The sequence below is a fragment of the Monodelphis domestica genome, chromosome 1, assembly GCF_027887165.1.
Source record: "Monodelphis domestica isolate mMonDom1 chromosome 1, mMonDom1.pri, whole genome shotgun sequence".
In the NCBI taxonomy this organism is placed as follows: Eukaryota; Metazoa; Chordata; class Mammalia; order Didelphimorphia; family Didelphidae; genus Monodelphis; species Monodelphis domestica.
This window is the reverse complement of record NC_077227.1, coordinates 507,279,610-507,296,188: the sequence shown is the minus strand read 5'-3', so window position 1 is coordinate 507,296,188 and position 16,579 is coordinate 507,279,610. Positions and strand designations below refer to the sequence as shown.

The window sequence follows — 16,579 nt, the reverse complement described above, 5'->3', positions numbered from 1 at the left end:
TAAGCACTCGTCCCAGTATTAAACACAACAGATGAATGCAATTAAATCCTGATACGAGATGGTTTAGCTTGCATTATCACGCTAATCCCCTCTGCAGGATTAGGCACCCAAGCTGTGTCAACTATGTACCACATTGGTTAGAGCACTGGGCCTGAAGTCAGGAAGACTAAATGATCTCTAAGGACGTTTACAGCTCCAAAACTGGCAGGACATCAGCAGCTCTCTCAGAAAATCTCTTTGTGTACTCTGTCCATCTAAACTCCATTTATTACTTTGAAGTTCCCTGACCATACACATTTAGAACTCAAAATTTATTTTTAATTGAAAATTTTTATTTAATTAATTAATTTAGAATATTTTTCCATGGTTACATGATTCATGTTCTTTCCCTCCCTTCCTTCCCCCCTCCATAGCCGACACACAATTCCTCTGGGTTTTACATGTATTATTGATCAAGACCTATTTCCATATTATTAATATTTGCATTAGTGATCGAGTAGAGTCTACATCCCCAATCATATCCCCATTGACTCATGTGATCAAGCCATTGTAGAACTCAAAATTTAAAAAGAAAAGAATGTTAAAAATAAATAAGTTTTTAAAATATATATGAATCAGGGAACAGCTAGGTGGCTCAGTGGATGGAGAGCTAGCCCTAGAGATGGGAGGTTTCAGACACTTCCTAGCTTTGTGACCCTCAGAAAGTCACTTGAACCCCGTTGCCTAACCCTTACCATTCTTCTGTCTTAAAACCAATACTTACTATTGATTCTAACATGAAAGTTAAGGTGGTGGTATTTTTGTTTAAGATAAATGTAGATCCTTTGGCAAAATATTACAGAGAATGATGAAGAAAGAGCATGAGCAGTTTTCCTTTTGAAATTCCAATTGTAATCCCCATGTGGAATAATATGGGAGAATATGTACTGTCCCTCCGGTTAGAGATGTGTATTATATAAATCCCCACATGTAGAGTCTGAGGATTAGTGAGGGCTGGCATTGTAGCTCAAGATAGTTTAAAGGTTTTCATAAGGGCAACAAGCACCAGTTCCTACTCCCTAGTCCTACTCCTAACACTGTCTTAAGCCCAGGTTCTTGGTGGCTCACTCTAGACTTTCCAATGTAAATCAAACACATAATTAAACAAAAATAAATCACTCAAATTACTTTGTACCATTATGTCCTAATAGTTCCTCAATAAATCTTCTCCACCTAAATCTCTGAAAAACAAAAAAACTGGATCCTTGACAAGCAAAATGAGTTGCTTTATGGGATAGCACATGGAAGATTTTCAGGGAGACTTCACACAGAAGCTAGGTTGATTGCCACATGTCAGGGGTGTGATATGAGTAGCATATAGAGACTGCAAAGGGAACTTTGAGCTCACTTTCAACTCTGTGATTATACGACTTTCTCTCATCCTCTCCATGATACCAAACCATGACTCATGGCTGGGACTAAGGGCAAAGGGAGGGTAAGAAGTGACATCTTGTTTCCTAACTTTGTCTTTTTTTTTTAAGGAATATCCTTCATACCCAGGCTTCCCTCAGAGCCAGTACTCACAGTATTACAGCTCTTCCTACAACTCTCCGTATGTGTCTGCCAACAGCATCAGCCCTTCACCCCTTTCCACATCCACATATGCACTTCAGGAGTCCTCGCACAATATTACCAGTCAGAGCTCAGAGTCCCTTGCTGGTAAGTATACTGAATCTTGAAAAGGAAAAGTATAGATGATAGGATTATAGTTTTAGAGCTAGAGGGGACCTTAAAGATCCACAGCTTTTAACACTCTTATTTTACAGATAAGGAAATGGAGAAGTTAAGTCACTAAGCCCAGGGGAACACAGCCAGTATATGATGAGATCTGACCAAGTCTTCCTGATAGCAAGGCCAGTGTTATACCCACTACACCAAACTACTTCTTAGTGGGTATTTAGTATATTTCTGTAGCTGTCCGTGGCACTGTGCTTGGCACAGGGTAAATGAGAGATGCAGGGACTACCCTCAATGCTAAAACTAAAGTGGGAATTTAGAATCAAGAACTGATTTGAATTTGAAAATAAAAACATCTTGATTCTGTGTTTCCTTTCTTGTTCAGTAGTTCAGTCATGTCCAGCTTTTTATGACTCTGTGGACCATAAGCACACCAGTATTGTCAATGAGGTTTTCTTTTTTAATTGAAATTTTTATTTAATTAATTAATTTAGAATGGTTTTCCATGGTTACATGATTCATGTTCTTTCCCTCCCTTCCTTCCCCCCTCCATAGCCGACACACAATTCCTCTGGGTTTTACATGTGTCATTGATCAAGACCTATTTCCATATTATTAATATTTATACTAGGGTGATCCTTTAGAGTTCACATCCCCAATCATATCTCCATCAACCCTTGTGATCAAGCAGTTGTTTTTCTTCTGTGTTTCTCCTTCCATAGTTCTTTCTCTGGCTGTGGATAGCATCTTTCTCATAGGTCTCTTAGAATTGTCCTGGATCATTTCATTGCTGCTAGTAGAGAAGTCCATCACATTAGATTGTACCACAGTGTATCAGTCTCTGTGTACAATGTTCTCCTGGTTCTGCTCCTCTCACTCTGCATCAATTCCTGGAGGTTGTTCCAGACTCCATGGAATTCCTCCACTTTATTATTCCTTTGAGCACATTAGTATTCCATCACCAACATATACCACAAGTTGTTCAGCCATTCCCCAATTGAAGGGCATCCCCTCATTTTCTAATTTTTGGCCACCACAAAGAGCGCAGCTATGAATATTCTTGCACAAGTCTTTTTTCTTATTATCCCATGAGGTTTTCTTGATAAAGATAATGGACTGGTTGCCATTTTCTACTCCAGTCCCATTTCCCTTAGCGTTCATTCATTTGTTAAACAAATCTCCACCACTTCCTGCTTATCTCAAAGGGTTTTTAGGAAGATGAAATAAATTTATATTAACATCTATTATGTGCAAAACCTTGGATTCCATGCCAGTAGGGGATCAGAAAAAGTGGTACAAAGATGAATAAAGTGTGGCCTCTGGGGACTAATACACACAAAACTCACCATATATAGTAAGTGCATCCATGAGGCAAGAAAAAAACAGTATATTATAATAACTAGCATTTATGTAATACTTAAAAGTCTGCAAAGCCTTTGTGTACAATGTCTCATTTGAGCTGGATACTGCCTTCCTCATAGAATTCTTAGGAGAAAAACACTTTGCAAGTATTAAAGCAAATGTGGGCATTTGTTCTTATCTTTGTTGACTATGAGAATTAGGGAAATCATCCTGGAGGAGGTGTTAGTTTAGCTAGGCTTTGATGTATAGGTAGGTTTGTAGCAAGCAGAAATGTGGGGAAATGGTAAAGAAGGAGAAAGGAAAGGTTTGGATGAAAGAAGGCATTGCACAAGTGTTTAACAGTAAATAGTCTGCTCTGGTTGAAACTTAAGAATATATATAAAATAAAGTAGCAAGACACAAAATTGGAAAGGTGTGATTAAAGTAGGATTCTAACATCATAAGAGGTCAGACAGAATTATTAAATCAATTTAGGTTATGTAATCATTTTATTATATTGGCTCAGCCTACTCATGAATAATTGATATTTCCCCAATTCTCCTGTCTTTATTTCTCTTGATGGTGTTTTGTAGTAATTATGGAGTTCTTGTGAATATCTTGATCAGTAGACTCAAGTATTTTAATGATTCCATAGTTATTTTAGGTAGAATTTCTCTTTCTATAGCTTCATGTTTTAGGAGTACAAAAATGCAATTGATATTTTACAGAGAGAAAGGGCAGCTAGGTGGACAGTGGCTGGAACCCTGGGCCTAGAGTTAGGAAGACTTATCTTTATGAGTTCAAATCTGGCCTCAGACACTTACTGGCTGTGTGACCCTGGGCAATTAATTCACTTAATCCTATTGTCTCAGTTTCCTCATCTATAGAATGAATTAGAGAAGGAAAAAGCAAACTAGTCCAGAATCTTCACCAGGAAAACTCTAAAAAGTTCATAAAATATGACTGAACTACCAAAAAAAAAAAACAGGAAAAACCTTTAGGAAGCTAAGAAAGAAAAAATAGACAAAAAAGACCGCTTTTCAAGTAACTTTTAAAATTTATAATATGCATTTTTAAGCAAGCTATACATAGTAGAGTTTGCATTTCACATATAATACTTTTTTTCTGCCCTGCCTAAATAATTGGAAATCTGCTATTTTTTGTTGTTAATTAATAAAAAATAAATTGTTTTAAACCTTTAGAAATTTTTATGATGATATCACAAAAACCCATTCTAATCATCTTGTAGGTTGTATGATCTTTCATAAATGGCTTTTCCTATATGCCCTCTTTTTAAGGAAACCCTCCATCTGCAAATCTGAAACTATCAATTAGATTATTTACATGTTCCCAAATGTATTCTTCATTTTAAATGCTAAGCTCCCATAATATAATTAAGTTTTTAAAATCAAAACTTTTCTCTACCATGTAGGAAGAAAAATGCTTTAAAATTACTATCTATTTAATGAAGTGATGGTTGCCAGGATTAAGTACTTTGGTCTCCTTCAAAGCAAACAGCTCTGTAAAAAATGTTATAAAATCAACACTGGGAGTAATTTTTGGTTGCCTGTCTCTCTGGGACCTTTAGAATAACTCCAAGGTTCTCTGTAGCACTGTATGTTTACCACTGATATAATAATGTTCAATTCATTCCCTTCTCTGAATTCCTATAACATTTCTAGTCTCAATAATACAATCTAGCACTCATTTGATTATATGCCCTCTTGTACTCTTTAGCTCCATGAGATGGAAAGTTCTTGAGGACAATGATGATCTCTCCCTCTGCTTCCTCCCCACTTACTTGTTTTATATCCTACAACACCTGGTATGATGACAGGCCCTTAATATTCCCTCGGCAATTTGATGGATAGGTACTGTAGATCACCTCTAAGATCTGCTTCCTTCCTGGGTGTCTTAGTGGCTTTAGAAAATTGATTCTGGCTTCTACTTTTACCATCAGCAAGAGTGATTTTACCTTTCTCATAGGAATGATGAGAGAACCAGTGGTTTATGAGGTCTTTTGAATATTGTATAAACTGATTCATTCATGAATTTCATTTCTGAATGGGATTGAAGCCTGGTACAACAGAATAAAGAAATAGTTTGCCTATGGTTAAAAAAGTATTATTAATAAAAGTTGTATATTATCACCATCTCTTTATAGATGAGGAAACTGAGGCTTAACAAGGTTAGATTGCTTGCCTTATGTCACCCAGCTAGTCAGTAGCAGAATCAGATCTTGAGTCCAGAGTATTTTGACTTTTAGTTCAATGCTCTAAAATTTCAAATTTATAAAGTTGTTCCCCTTCCTCATTTGCAAGTTTCAATTTCCTTGCAAATTCCATAGTTCAAGAAAGCTGAGTATTCATTCATTAGCCACTCAATTTTCTGTATGTTAAGTCTCTCAAAAAATTTTTTTCAGAAAGTGGGGAAAAAAAACTAGGAAATCAAAGAGAAAAGAATCATCAATTAGCATTCTACTTCCAATTCAGTATTTTATAAGCCTCAAGCCTTGGCCATAAAGGTACATAAGAATGTGACTTAACTAGAAAGGACTTCCTTATTCACTATCAAAAGCCCAACATATTGGAAGAGAACAATATGTTTCTTCGATGAACTTTTCTTAATTGCCTTCCTCTGTTTCCCATTTACCCTTAATTATGTGACACCAAGATAAGTGGGTAGTATGGTTTTTTACCATATGTCTAACAAGTGTACATAAAATCTAGTCATATAGATAATTGTCAGCTAAAACTGAGATTTCTTGCTTCTTTAGCCCTGGTATCTGTCCATTTTAACACATCCATACATACACACACATTTAGTTAGTGTCTCTTAGAAATTTCTCAGAAAAAGCTCCAATACTTTTGAAATTATCCAGGATCTCCTTGAACAGTTAGTTTTGAAATTCTGAAGGCTCAAGTGGTTTATAGCATTACTGACAGATCATTGTCCTTCCATTTACTGCCTTTTTAAAAATACAATATTCAGATGTTATTCCTCCCCTCTCCACTGAAGTTGCCATTGGCATGTGATAACATTTATATAAAATACCACACAATTTGCAGCTGATTGCAGCATACTTTGATTGGATGGTCTGCTGATCCTTAGAGTACAAAACTGAACATCTGACATTACTCAAAACTATTATTTGGGGGGGGGGGTTAAGTATGATCGCAAAATCTGTAAAAGGAGTTGGAGAATATTCTTGTTTCAAATTCACAAGCATTTATTAAATATATACCATGTGCAAAGTGCTGTGTAAGGCACAACAGGGAATGCAAACATTAAATAGCCTCTGTCCTCAAGAATCTTTTAGTTGGTGTCACAAGGAGACAAGGCACATACATACCAAACACACACACACATACTCAGTAATAGAAAATAATCAACTATAAGTGCCTAAAGGAGGTACAAACCCAAACCTCCAGGTCAGGAAGGAACGGTCATTTCTGTGATCTTCAGGCATGCCCTCATTTTAAGGAAAGGCTTCATAGATGACTAGATTTTCTTCTAGGCCTGGAAGAATTTTCAGCAGGTGTAATTTGGTTGAGATGGGGAATGGGGAAAGGAAAAGAAGGTAATGGTTCTAGAGATGATGATTTGAGCAAAAGCAAGAGCATGGAAAGTATGGGACATAGATGGAGAACAACTAGTACTCTAGTTTGGCACAAGAAAGAGTATTACTATAAAAGAAGTCTAAAAGTCTAGAAAGTAGACCAATTCACGGTGGTAGAGGACCATACATGTCAGGCTAAAGGATTTAAACTGCTCTCCAGAACTTGGGCATTTCAAAGAAAGATGATTTCAGAAAGGAGCCTCTTGAGAAGTTTATTCAAGCATATGGCTGAAAGATTACAGATGGTAAAAATGAATGAATGGGAGGCAGCTAGGTTACTTGGTAGATAGAGGTAGGCCTGGAGATGAGAAGTGTTGGGTTCAAATCTGGCCTCAGACACTTCCTAGCTGTGTGACTCTGGGTAAGTCATTTAACCCCAATTGTCTAGCCCTTGCCCTTCTGTCTTAGAATTGTTATTAAGGTAGAAGGTAAAGGTTTTTAAAAAATTGAATGAATGAAGGAAGGAATGAAGGAATGAATGCCAAGTGCTAACATCACAAAAAGACAAAAACTAGTTCCTGCTCCTAATGGAGGTCAAACTCTAATTGGGAGAGACAACATATAAAGAAAGTCATCAGTAGGGATGTTGGAAAAGCACATAAGTCCTAAGGGTGCTGCAGAGGTACTAGGTATAGTTCAAGCAGGCTCATGAGAGCTGGTTATTAAATTTTCAGTGTGGCCAGTTAAACCTAGGAAATCAACAAACTCTACAAATCAGGTCTTAATTTATCATTTTATTGACTGTCAAAACTTAAGAAAGTGATGGAGAAAATGTTAATAATGCAGATTAAACTAAGAGTATGTGAAACATACTTTTTTTTTCAGAGATCCACTTTTTCTAAATACTTAGCATCATAGCCCTGGGCAGACTGCAAGGCCTGGTGGTCCTTAGGCTACATTAATGGTGGGAATTAAAAATATAATCATATGAATAGTCTGCCATTATGTTGAGTGCTACCAAGAAAGTTTTACCGAATTAGATTTAGTAGTGCCAACCTATAGTCTTAGACTTTGATCTTTGATTCACAAAATTTGATACCTCCGGATAGAGGGGAGAATATGTTCTTTTCAGTCCACCTAAATATCTAAATCTTCCATATATCTAAAAGATGAGCCTTCACCTGACCCTATCATTCTCTCAAGCTGTTATCATCCTGAATGTTTCCTCCCTTTCATAGCTAAACACCCAGAAAATATTATCTGTAATCCATGCTTTTATTTTCTCTCCGCCACTCACTTCCAAGTCCCCAGAAGTCTGGCTTCTGTCCCCATCACTTGCCTCAAATTGCTCTCTGCAAACTCAAGAGTTCCAAAGGTTTCTCTGAGGTTAATTGATAAGTCAAATGACCTTTTCTTAGTTCTCATTCTTCTTGGGCTCTCTGCTATATTTGACACTATTGTCCATACCCTGCTTCTAGATACCCTTTGATCTGGATTTTCCCATGACACTGCTCTACTATGATTCTCTTCTTACCAGTCAGATGGTGGGCTAATCATATATGCTGCAACTTCTAGGCATGGTACTATGCCTTGTCTTTGTCCTAGATCATCTCTTCTTGTATCCATATATACTTTCTAAAAAAAAAATTTAAGCCATTTCCTTCTGTCTTAGAAGCAATAAATACTACATATTGGTTCTAAGGCAGAAGAGCAATCAGTGTTAGGCAGTGGGAGTTAAGTGACTTGCCTGGGGTCATACAGCTAGGAAGTACCTGAGGCCAGATTTGAACCCAGGACCTCTCCTCTCCAGGCCTAGCTCTCTATTTCCCTATCCATATATTCTTAGTGATCTCAGCTTTTATGCACAGTGTACGAGTTTCTCCCAAGTATAAACATCCAATTCTTATCTTCTCCTAAGTTTTAGTCCCTCAACTCCATCTGTTCTGGATAGCTCTACGTAAACCTCTTTACCTGAACAGGCCTCTCAAACTCAAACCAAAAGAGAATATGTGATCATTTGCCCAAAATCTATCTCTCTTCCTAACTTCCATTTTCTCACAAGGGCACCACTGTTCCAACAGTCCCCCAGGTCCACAGCATAGAATTCTCATCTCTTTACTCTCACTCTATGCCACCATATGCAATCAGTTGCCAGGTCTTGTCGATTCCATCTCATTGCCAAACATCTTTGGCATCTGTCTCTTTTCTAATCACACCACAATCATTCTAGTCCAGTCTCCTAATTGGTTTCCCTGAATTTAGAGTTTCTTCTCTACAATCTTTCCTTTATCTTTCCTTATCCTTTTCCTATTTCTAAATGTTTATTGACTGACTGACTGACTGACTGACTGGCTAGCTTGTGGAATGTCCTAATGTCTAGGTCTGTCCATGTCATCTGTTCTAGAAACTCAGTGGTTTCTTATTGTTGTAAAAAGATAAAAAAATTCCTCTGTTTGATTTTTATTTTTATTTCTTAATAAACCCTTACCTTCTATCTTGGAGTCAATACTATGTATTGGTTCCAAGGCAGAAGAGTGGTAAGGGCTAGGCAATGGGGGTTAAGTGACTTGCCCAGGGTCACACAGCTAGGAAGTGTCTGAGGCCAGATTTGAACCTAGGACTTCCCATCTCTAGGCCTGGCTCTCAATCCACTGAGCTATCCAGCTGCCCCCTCTGTTTGATTTTTAAAGACTTCCACCATCCAGCTCTAGTCTATCTTTCTAAAGTAATATATTACTTCCCCTCATATGTTGTATACTCTAGCCACCTCTGTTTTAGCACAAGCTGTCCACCATGTTCTCCCTCCTCATCTCTTCTTAGAAGTCCCAGTTCCTTCCAAGAGAGAGCTCAAACACCACCACCTTCAGTTGTGAGTGCACTTCCCCAAGTACTGAGTGTATTTTATGTGATTCCCTTATCTACCTATCTGTGAAGTTGTATCTTTCCCCTTACCTCAAGACCCCTCCCTAGCACCTGAAACCCCTTTTCTATATCCCTTATTTCCTCTTTCCAATCTGAGAGAGAAGGGGCTCTTCCTCTTACAAAGGCAGCCCCTCCACTTGAAAGTTTGCTCCTTGTAGTCCCTCTTCATCTCTCAATCCCCCTTATTCTAATGGTTCTTTCAATGCTGCTTATAAGCATATTCCTTACAAGCCTTTACTTGGCCCTGCCAACCATTCAAATTATAATTCTTTTACTATCACTTGCCTTAAAGTTTCCTCCTTTTACTTCTTTACCTCCCGGTGGCTTCTCTCTGAAGCCATCCTTTGCAAGGTTAGAATGACCTTTTTACCTGCTTAAACAGAAAGCCTGTTCACAGACCTCATCCTTCTCAACCACCCTCCCAGTTTTGACAGTGTTGGACAGTCCCACCTCTTCCCTGCACCTCTGCCATTCTCTTCTCTTATGCTTTCTCCTGGTTCTCATCCAGCCAGTCTGATTCCTCCTCCTGTTTCTTTTGCTGGGTCATCTCTCTCCCGCCCCCTAAGTATAGATGCTCCCCCAAGACTTCGTCCTGGGCCTTCAAAATTCTCTTCTCTCTTTACACTCTTGGTGATCTCATCAGGCCCTTGGGCACAATTATCTCTACACAGATGATGCCCAAACTGTATTTGCAGCTGTTCTCTTTCTCTCTGCTCCTGCATCACCAGCTGACTGCTAGGTATCTCTCTCTACCTGTATATCAACATATTAGTAATAAGAGATTCTCTTCCCTCGCTAGATTGACCCTTCTTCAAAGGGGATCTGTATTTCTGTCAAGAGCCCCAATCTTTCCAGCCATCCAATCCAGTCACAATCGGAACGTCGTCCTTGATTTATCTTTTCCTTCACCCTCCTCCCTCCCTGCACACCCATATCCAATAAGTCAGTAAGTCTTGTCGCTTTTACTCCCACTATTGCTATCTACATCACTTCTCCTTACACAACTGTGTAAGGCCCACCTGAACTATTACTAGAGTTTCCTAATTAGCCTCCCTATTCCAGTCTTCCCATTGTCAGTCCTCCACAAAGATGCCAGATAATCTTCCTTAAAAAAAAAAAGATAAAAAAAACTGTTGAAACAACTTTTTGTGGCTCCTCATTGCCTCTAGCATAGATTACAAACCAATCACTCTGACATTTAAAACCCTCTAAAATCTGTCTTTCTAGATTTATTTTATAATATTCTATAATTACTAGCCAAACTCATCTACTAAACTCTATTTCTTGAACCTGGTGTGCCTTCTTCCCTTGGCACAAGTCTGGAAGGCTTCTGCCTCTTTGAATCTTTATCGTTCTCAACTCAGATATCACCTATTCTGCAAAGCCTTTCTTGGTTCCCTCTTATCCCCTGGCAGTTAGTGTTCTCTCCTGCCTTAAATTGCCTTATCTTTTTTTATATGTATTTCCATGAACCTCTAACTAAAATTTAAAATCTTCTTGAATTATTTAAGTATATTCTTCTGAGAAGGGATCCGTGGACTTCACCAGACTGCCAAAGGGATCTGTTATACAAAGAAAAGGGGGGGGGATGGCTAAGAATCCCTCTTCTAGTAGGAGATAAGTTCTTTGAAGGCAGGAACTCCTCCTTCATTTTTGTCTCTGTATCCCTAGCATGATTGCCTGGCACCCATCAGGCTCTTAACATGATAGGCATTCCCATTGTTGCTCATTAGAGTATTGTAAGAGATTGTAAGCAAGGGCTGTTTTGAAATAATCTTTGTCCTTAGTTACTCTGTTTGTTTCAATGATCCACAGCAGTTCCAAAGAACTTACAATGAAAAATTCTGTCCACCTTCAGAACAAAAACTAATGAACTCTGAGAGTAAATTCAAGCGTACTTTTTTCACTTTCTCTATTTTTTCTTGCTTTTTTCCCTTTGCAACATGGTTAACATGGAACTATGTTTTGCATGACTTCACATGTATAATGAGTATCATATTGCTTACCTTCTCAATGAGTGGGGAAAGGGCTGGAGGAAGGGAGAGAATTGGGGGCTCAGAATCTTTAAAATGAATGCTAAAAATAAATAATCTTAAATAAATAAAATAGAAATCCATACATAAAAAGAAAAAATCCTTATGCCCCAACACTTAGCACGTGGGTCTTCATATAGTAGGAGCTTAAGGAAAGAAATGACTTTTTGAGACAAAACAACTTGAGACTTAAAGAGATTTTTTTCCTTTCTCTTGCCTGTTATTTCCCCCCAATGGGAACACTTCTAGGAATTTGAATGCAATGTCTTCTACCCCCATTCTCACCAAATCTTTGGGCCAAGTGTTGGAAAACGTTCTTTCCCTTAATTCTATTAAGATAATATGTTGTTTTGATATTTTAAAAGCCAGACTTGACACCTGGAGAACCTGGATTCAAATGTTGCCTCTGTCACATACCTGCTCTGTGACCCTGAACAAGTCACTTAAACTCTTAGTGGTCTAGGCTGTTCTCCAAGAATAAGTTGCATAAAAGGTACCACCTCCATTAGGAGAGGGAACATTCTCATTTGGGAGTTCCACATAACAACAAAGTCATAGGCCTGGTTCCCTATCAGTATCCCTGTCCCTATGAAGTTATTATTCATAAAAGTAAAATGAAACAAGCTAGGTGTACAGGGGGACAGGAAACTTCAAGTGCAAAATCTACTAATGTTCTTCCATTCAACTCTTTGTAATCAAACTGATTTAGCTGGATCGGGTATCCTAAAGCTGTTTTTTTTTTGGGGGGGGGTTAACTAGAAGGAACCATCAAGCTCTCAAGCCCCTCATTTTACAGCTAAGGTCCAGAAAGGTTAAGTGCTCCTTGAAAGCCACCCAGAGAACAAATAGTAGAATTGGGATTCCAACCTCAGACCTTTGATTCCAAATCTAGCGTGATTCCTGACAAAGTCTGGAAAGCCACACATATTCAATTTGAGGTAAAGGAGTGACAACAGGAAAGAGAAAGAGACCTTTTTAGGAAGTTCTGTGACACTCAGTCTGGAGAGCTGTTTTTTGCCTCTCACGGGTTTGGTAATAGTCTTCATGGAAGCAATTCTGTGAGATAACTCTTAACTTGCCATTTTCCCTTCCTGCAGTGGTGGAATACAGCACGCATAATGGACCTCCAACGCCAGCAAAGGATGGAGAGACAGACAGACCACACCGGGGTTCTGATGGCAAGCTTCGTGGCCGATCAAAACGAAGCAACGACCCCTCCCCTACAGTGGACAATGAGATTGAGGTAACATGCTCTGCATTAGTGAATCTAGTCAAGACATGTTGCCAGTGGGCTGCACTGTTTTGTGGTATTAGTAGACCTAGATTCTGTTCATGGTCCAAATTCACCAGTGGGCCAATTGATGACCCATTTTCGGGAATGTGAAAGTTGGTAACAAGTGAGAGTAGATTATTATTTTCAGCATCCATGAAGAACAAGGTGGAAATAAAATGAGTTTATGATAAAGAGGAGAGATTTCAGTTGGGTAAAAGAAAGAACTTCTTAACTGTTAGGGATAAAACATAAGCTATAAGCAATGGAGATTGTTATATCTCAGCCTAGAGATGTTCAGAATAAAAGAGAAAACTCCCAGGCTTTGATGGCTTAAACATTCACATGCCTAAAAGAAGGATACTGGAGAAGAGAGCTCTCAGTATCTCTTGAAGTTCTGTGGCATTATTATTCTTTGAGGATGCAGTCTTTTCTACCTAAATTATCTCAAGAATTATTCATACACTGGTCTTTCCCTCCACACAGCATAGTGGGATAACAACACTGTCAGAAATGTCAACTTTAAATATAAAGATGATGTCATGGGGGAAAGAGAGATTGGGATGGCTAAAGCAAAGGCCAGCTAATGTCCACAATTACAAAGAACAGTTTAGCAAATCCATCAATCCAGATTCTGTTTATACTTCTTTTGTGAAGGAGAACTAAAGCCTCATCCAAATGTGCCTTTATTATTGGTTTCAACAAATAATATTGACTGAGCCTCAGTTCGTGCTATGAAATTCCATTACGTTATTATTTATAGTAGTTTAGAAAACTGAATTTGTATTTGGCATTAAGTCGCCCACTCCACCCCCACCATTGTGGGGCAGGGGGAAAGAGGCAACAGCATCGTTGGACAGGAGAGGGGAAGAAGAAAAAGTAGAGATTATGACATGGTACTGATCAGTGTTGCAATCCCCAAAGCAATGATCCCCTTCTAAGTAGAATTTTTGAAAGCCTTAGTAAGAACAGACAAATAAGTGAAGCCAGGTGGACAGAGAGCCAGGTCTAGACACAAGAGGTCCTAGGTTCTTAGGCCTAGCCCTTGCCACTTTTCTGCCTTGGAACCAGTACGTGGTATTGCTTCTAAGTTGGAAGGTAAGGGTTTTTGTTGGGTTGTTATTTTTTTTAAAGAACAAGCAAATAGTTACTTTAACCTTATGTGTTGAAGGTAAAGAAGATTTATGTATTTTCTTCTACCTTAACTGTTCTTACCAGTCCTTCAGCTTTTTAGAAGAAATAATGACAATAGCTCTCAGGAAAGAAATTACAAAGAGGAAGAAAAAAGATTAAGGAGGAAAGACAGATTTGAGAGAGGAAAAAATATGAGCACAGAAACAAAATGTTAAATTTGGAAGAAATCTTATAGATCAGTTTAGCTCTTACAGTTTACTGATGAGGGAGCTAAATCCCAAAAGTGGGGAGTGACTAGTTCAAGATTACATGCAATGAAACAATTGATTCCAGATTTAAACCAAGGTTCTCTGATTGCAACTCCCATGTTCTTTCCACTCTACTGTAAACCCATCCTATATGAAGTACAAAATAATGATAATGATTTTATTTTTTAAATATTCTAAAATTCACACTACTCTCAGATTGAGCTTGACTATTGTCAGAAATCAGTGAAGATTTATGATCCTTCAAATTCAAAGTCTAGGAAACCTGGGTTCTAAGCCCTACTTCTGCCATTATCTTGCTACATGCTCTTGAGGAAGTCACCTCTTCCCCTTTAGGCTTCATTTTTTCTCATCAGTAAAATGAGGATATTAAACTGGGTGATCTCCAAGATCCCTTCTAGATGCTGACTTTTTCCTCTTCCTCATCTGGATACTACACTTGGATTTTCACCCATGGCATTGTCAATTAAAAGAGACAAAAGGGAGCAGCTGGGTGACTCAGTGGATTAAGAGCCAGACCTAGAGATGAGAGGTCCTAGGTTCAAATCTAGCCTCAAATAACTTCCTAGCTGTGTGACCTTGGGCAAGTCACTTAACCCCCATTGCCTAGCCCTTATTACTCTTCTAACTTGGAACCAATACACGGTATTGATTCTAAGATGGAAAGTAAGGGTTAAAAACAAAAAACAACAACAATAAAACAACCCAGGTTTCCAGAGAGTTTAGAATAGGTACCATCTTTATCCTCTGAATGAATGGATGACTGACTCATTCCCATAGTTCTTACTGGTGGTTTATTGTTGTATTGGGTACCTTCCCTTGTTGACTTTTCTTTTCCTATTGGGGAACAAGGGGTGCAGGGATATGTTGGATAGCCTAGAAAAATAAAGGTTCGCCAGTGTGACCCACTGACCTCTTGATGTTTTGAACTATATATGTAATGAGGTGAAGTATTTGGGAATAGATACCTAAGCTTTAAGCCTTAAGTGTTTTGTAAGTTATTGCAAAATCTTAAAGAACTTCTTTCACCCCCAGTAGAATTAATTCCTATAAACATGAAGATGTGAGCCAATTTGTCTCCATTTGCTTAATTTCTTTCATCACAGCGTGTCTTCGTGTGGGACTTGGATGAGACAATAATTATTTTTCACTCCTTACTCACGGGAACTTTTGCATCCCGATATGGAAAGGTAAGTCTATTCATCTTCTTTTTGAACATTACCATTTGTCCAGCCAAATTGCTCTGAGAACTGTGGGGGCAGTTATATATGGCAGCTTCTCAGACAGATGCTGTCTATTCTGGTCAGAACAAATTCTTTTTAAAAATCCTCTGGAATTTCCCTCGAACATATGAAAATTAAATTAGCTTGCTTTCCTATTGTCTCCATCTCCTTTTCTTTAAAAGTCTGTATGTCATTCATCTCTTGCTCCAAAGTACATAGAGCTGTTAATCTTTAGCTGTCTCTCTCCAAGAAGAAATAGTGTGATTCTGTAGCCAAAAAGAAGTAATCTTAGCTTGAAGTACCATAATATACTGTCTGTTGTTTACCTAAAGAATCTCAGACAAATGAGTTTCCTTTTCCTTCTATATTTTCTAAGCCTTTACCTTCCATCTTAGAATCAATTTGTATTCCAAGGGAGAAGAACAATAAGAGTTACTCACTAGGTGTTAAGTGACTTGGCCAGAGTCACACAGCTAGGAAGTGTCTGAGGTCATATTTGAACCCAGGACCTCCCATTTCAATCCACAGGACCACCTTGCTACCTACTCCTTCTATATTTTTGGAAAGAAGGAGAAAGCATTGTTGGCATGTAAATATCTTAACAGTTTTACAGATACATTATCCATAACTCATTCAGAAGAAACATCTAATTAGAAATCTGGATGAGTACCATTGAGAGAGAGAGAGAGTAAACCATTGAAGTAAATTTAATAATGCAAAATGTATTTGGTAGTTAAGAAACCCTACATTGATAGGATCTTTTAGTTAGTCCCATAGATTTTATTTAAACTGAATAATGGCTGAACAAACATCTGTCCTCTTTATAGCAGGGAGGGAATGAGGGAAGGACAGTGCTGTTATCGTCTTATTAGAGGTGGGTGACCTGTTTGGCAGCTGTTTCCACACATGGGTTAGAAAATCGTAGCTTCATCAGAAACTGGAAAATAATCCTGTTTCTGTTTAGAGAACAGAAATATGATTTGACATCATCTCATAGCTTTTGCAGCTGGACATGTTTTACGAGGGTCCTAACAAGCTGGATGTGTAATTAGCAAGATAGATTTATTGTCTGCCATTTTGTTGTAAAGGATATAAAAATGGTGTTGGTGGTGCAG

The 16,579-nt window shown here is 38.2% G+C and overlaps 1 protein-coding gene across 1 annotated transcript in view; it reads left to right on the top strand.

Moving 5' to 3' along the window:
• The window catches only part of EYA2 (EYA transcriptional coactivator and phosphatase 2), a 264,430-nt gene that overhangs the window by 170,534 nt on the left and 77,317 nt on the right, over window positions 1-16,579 (top strand). The window contains exons 7-9 of the mRNA XM_007475803.3: window positions 1,521-1,698; window positions 12,669-12,814; window positions 15,348-15,431. Coding sequence (XP_007475865.1) covers window positions 1,521-1,698; window positions 12,669-12,814; window positions 15,348-15,431 — 408 coding nt within the window. The remainder of the gene's footprint in view (window positions 1-1,520; window positions 1,699-12,668; window positions 12,815-15,347; window positions 15,432-16,579) is intronic.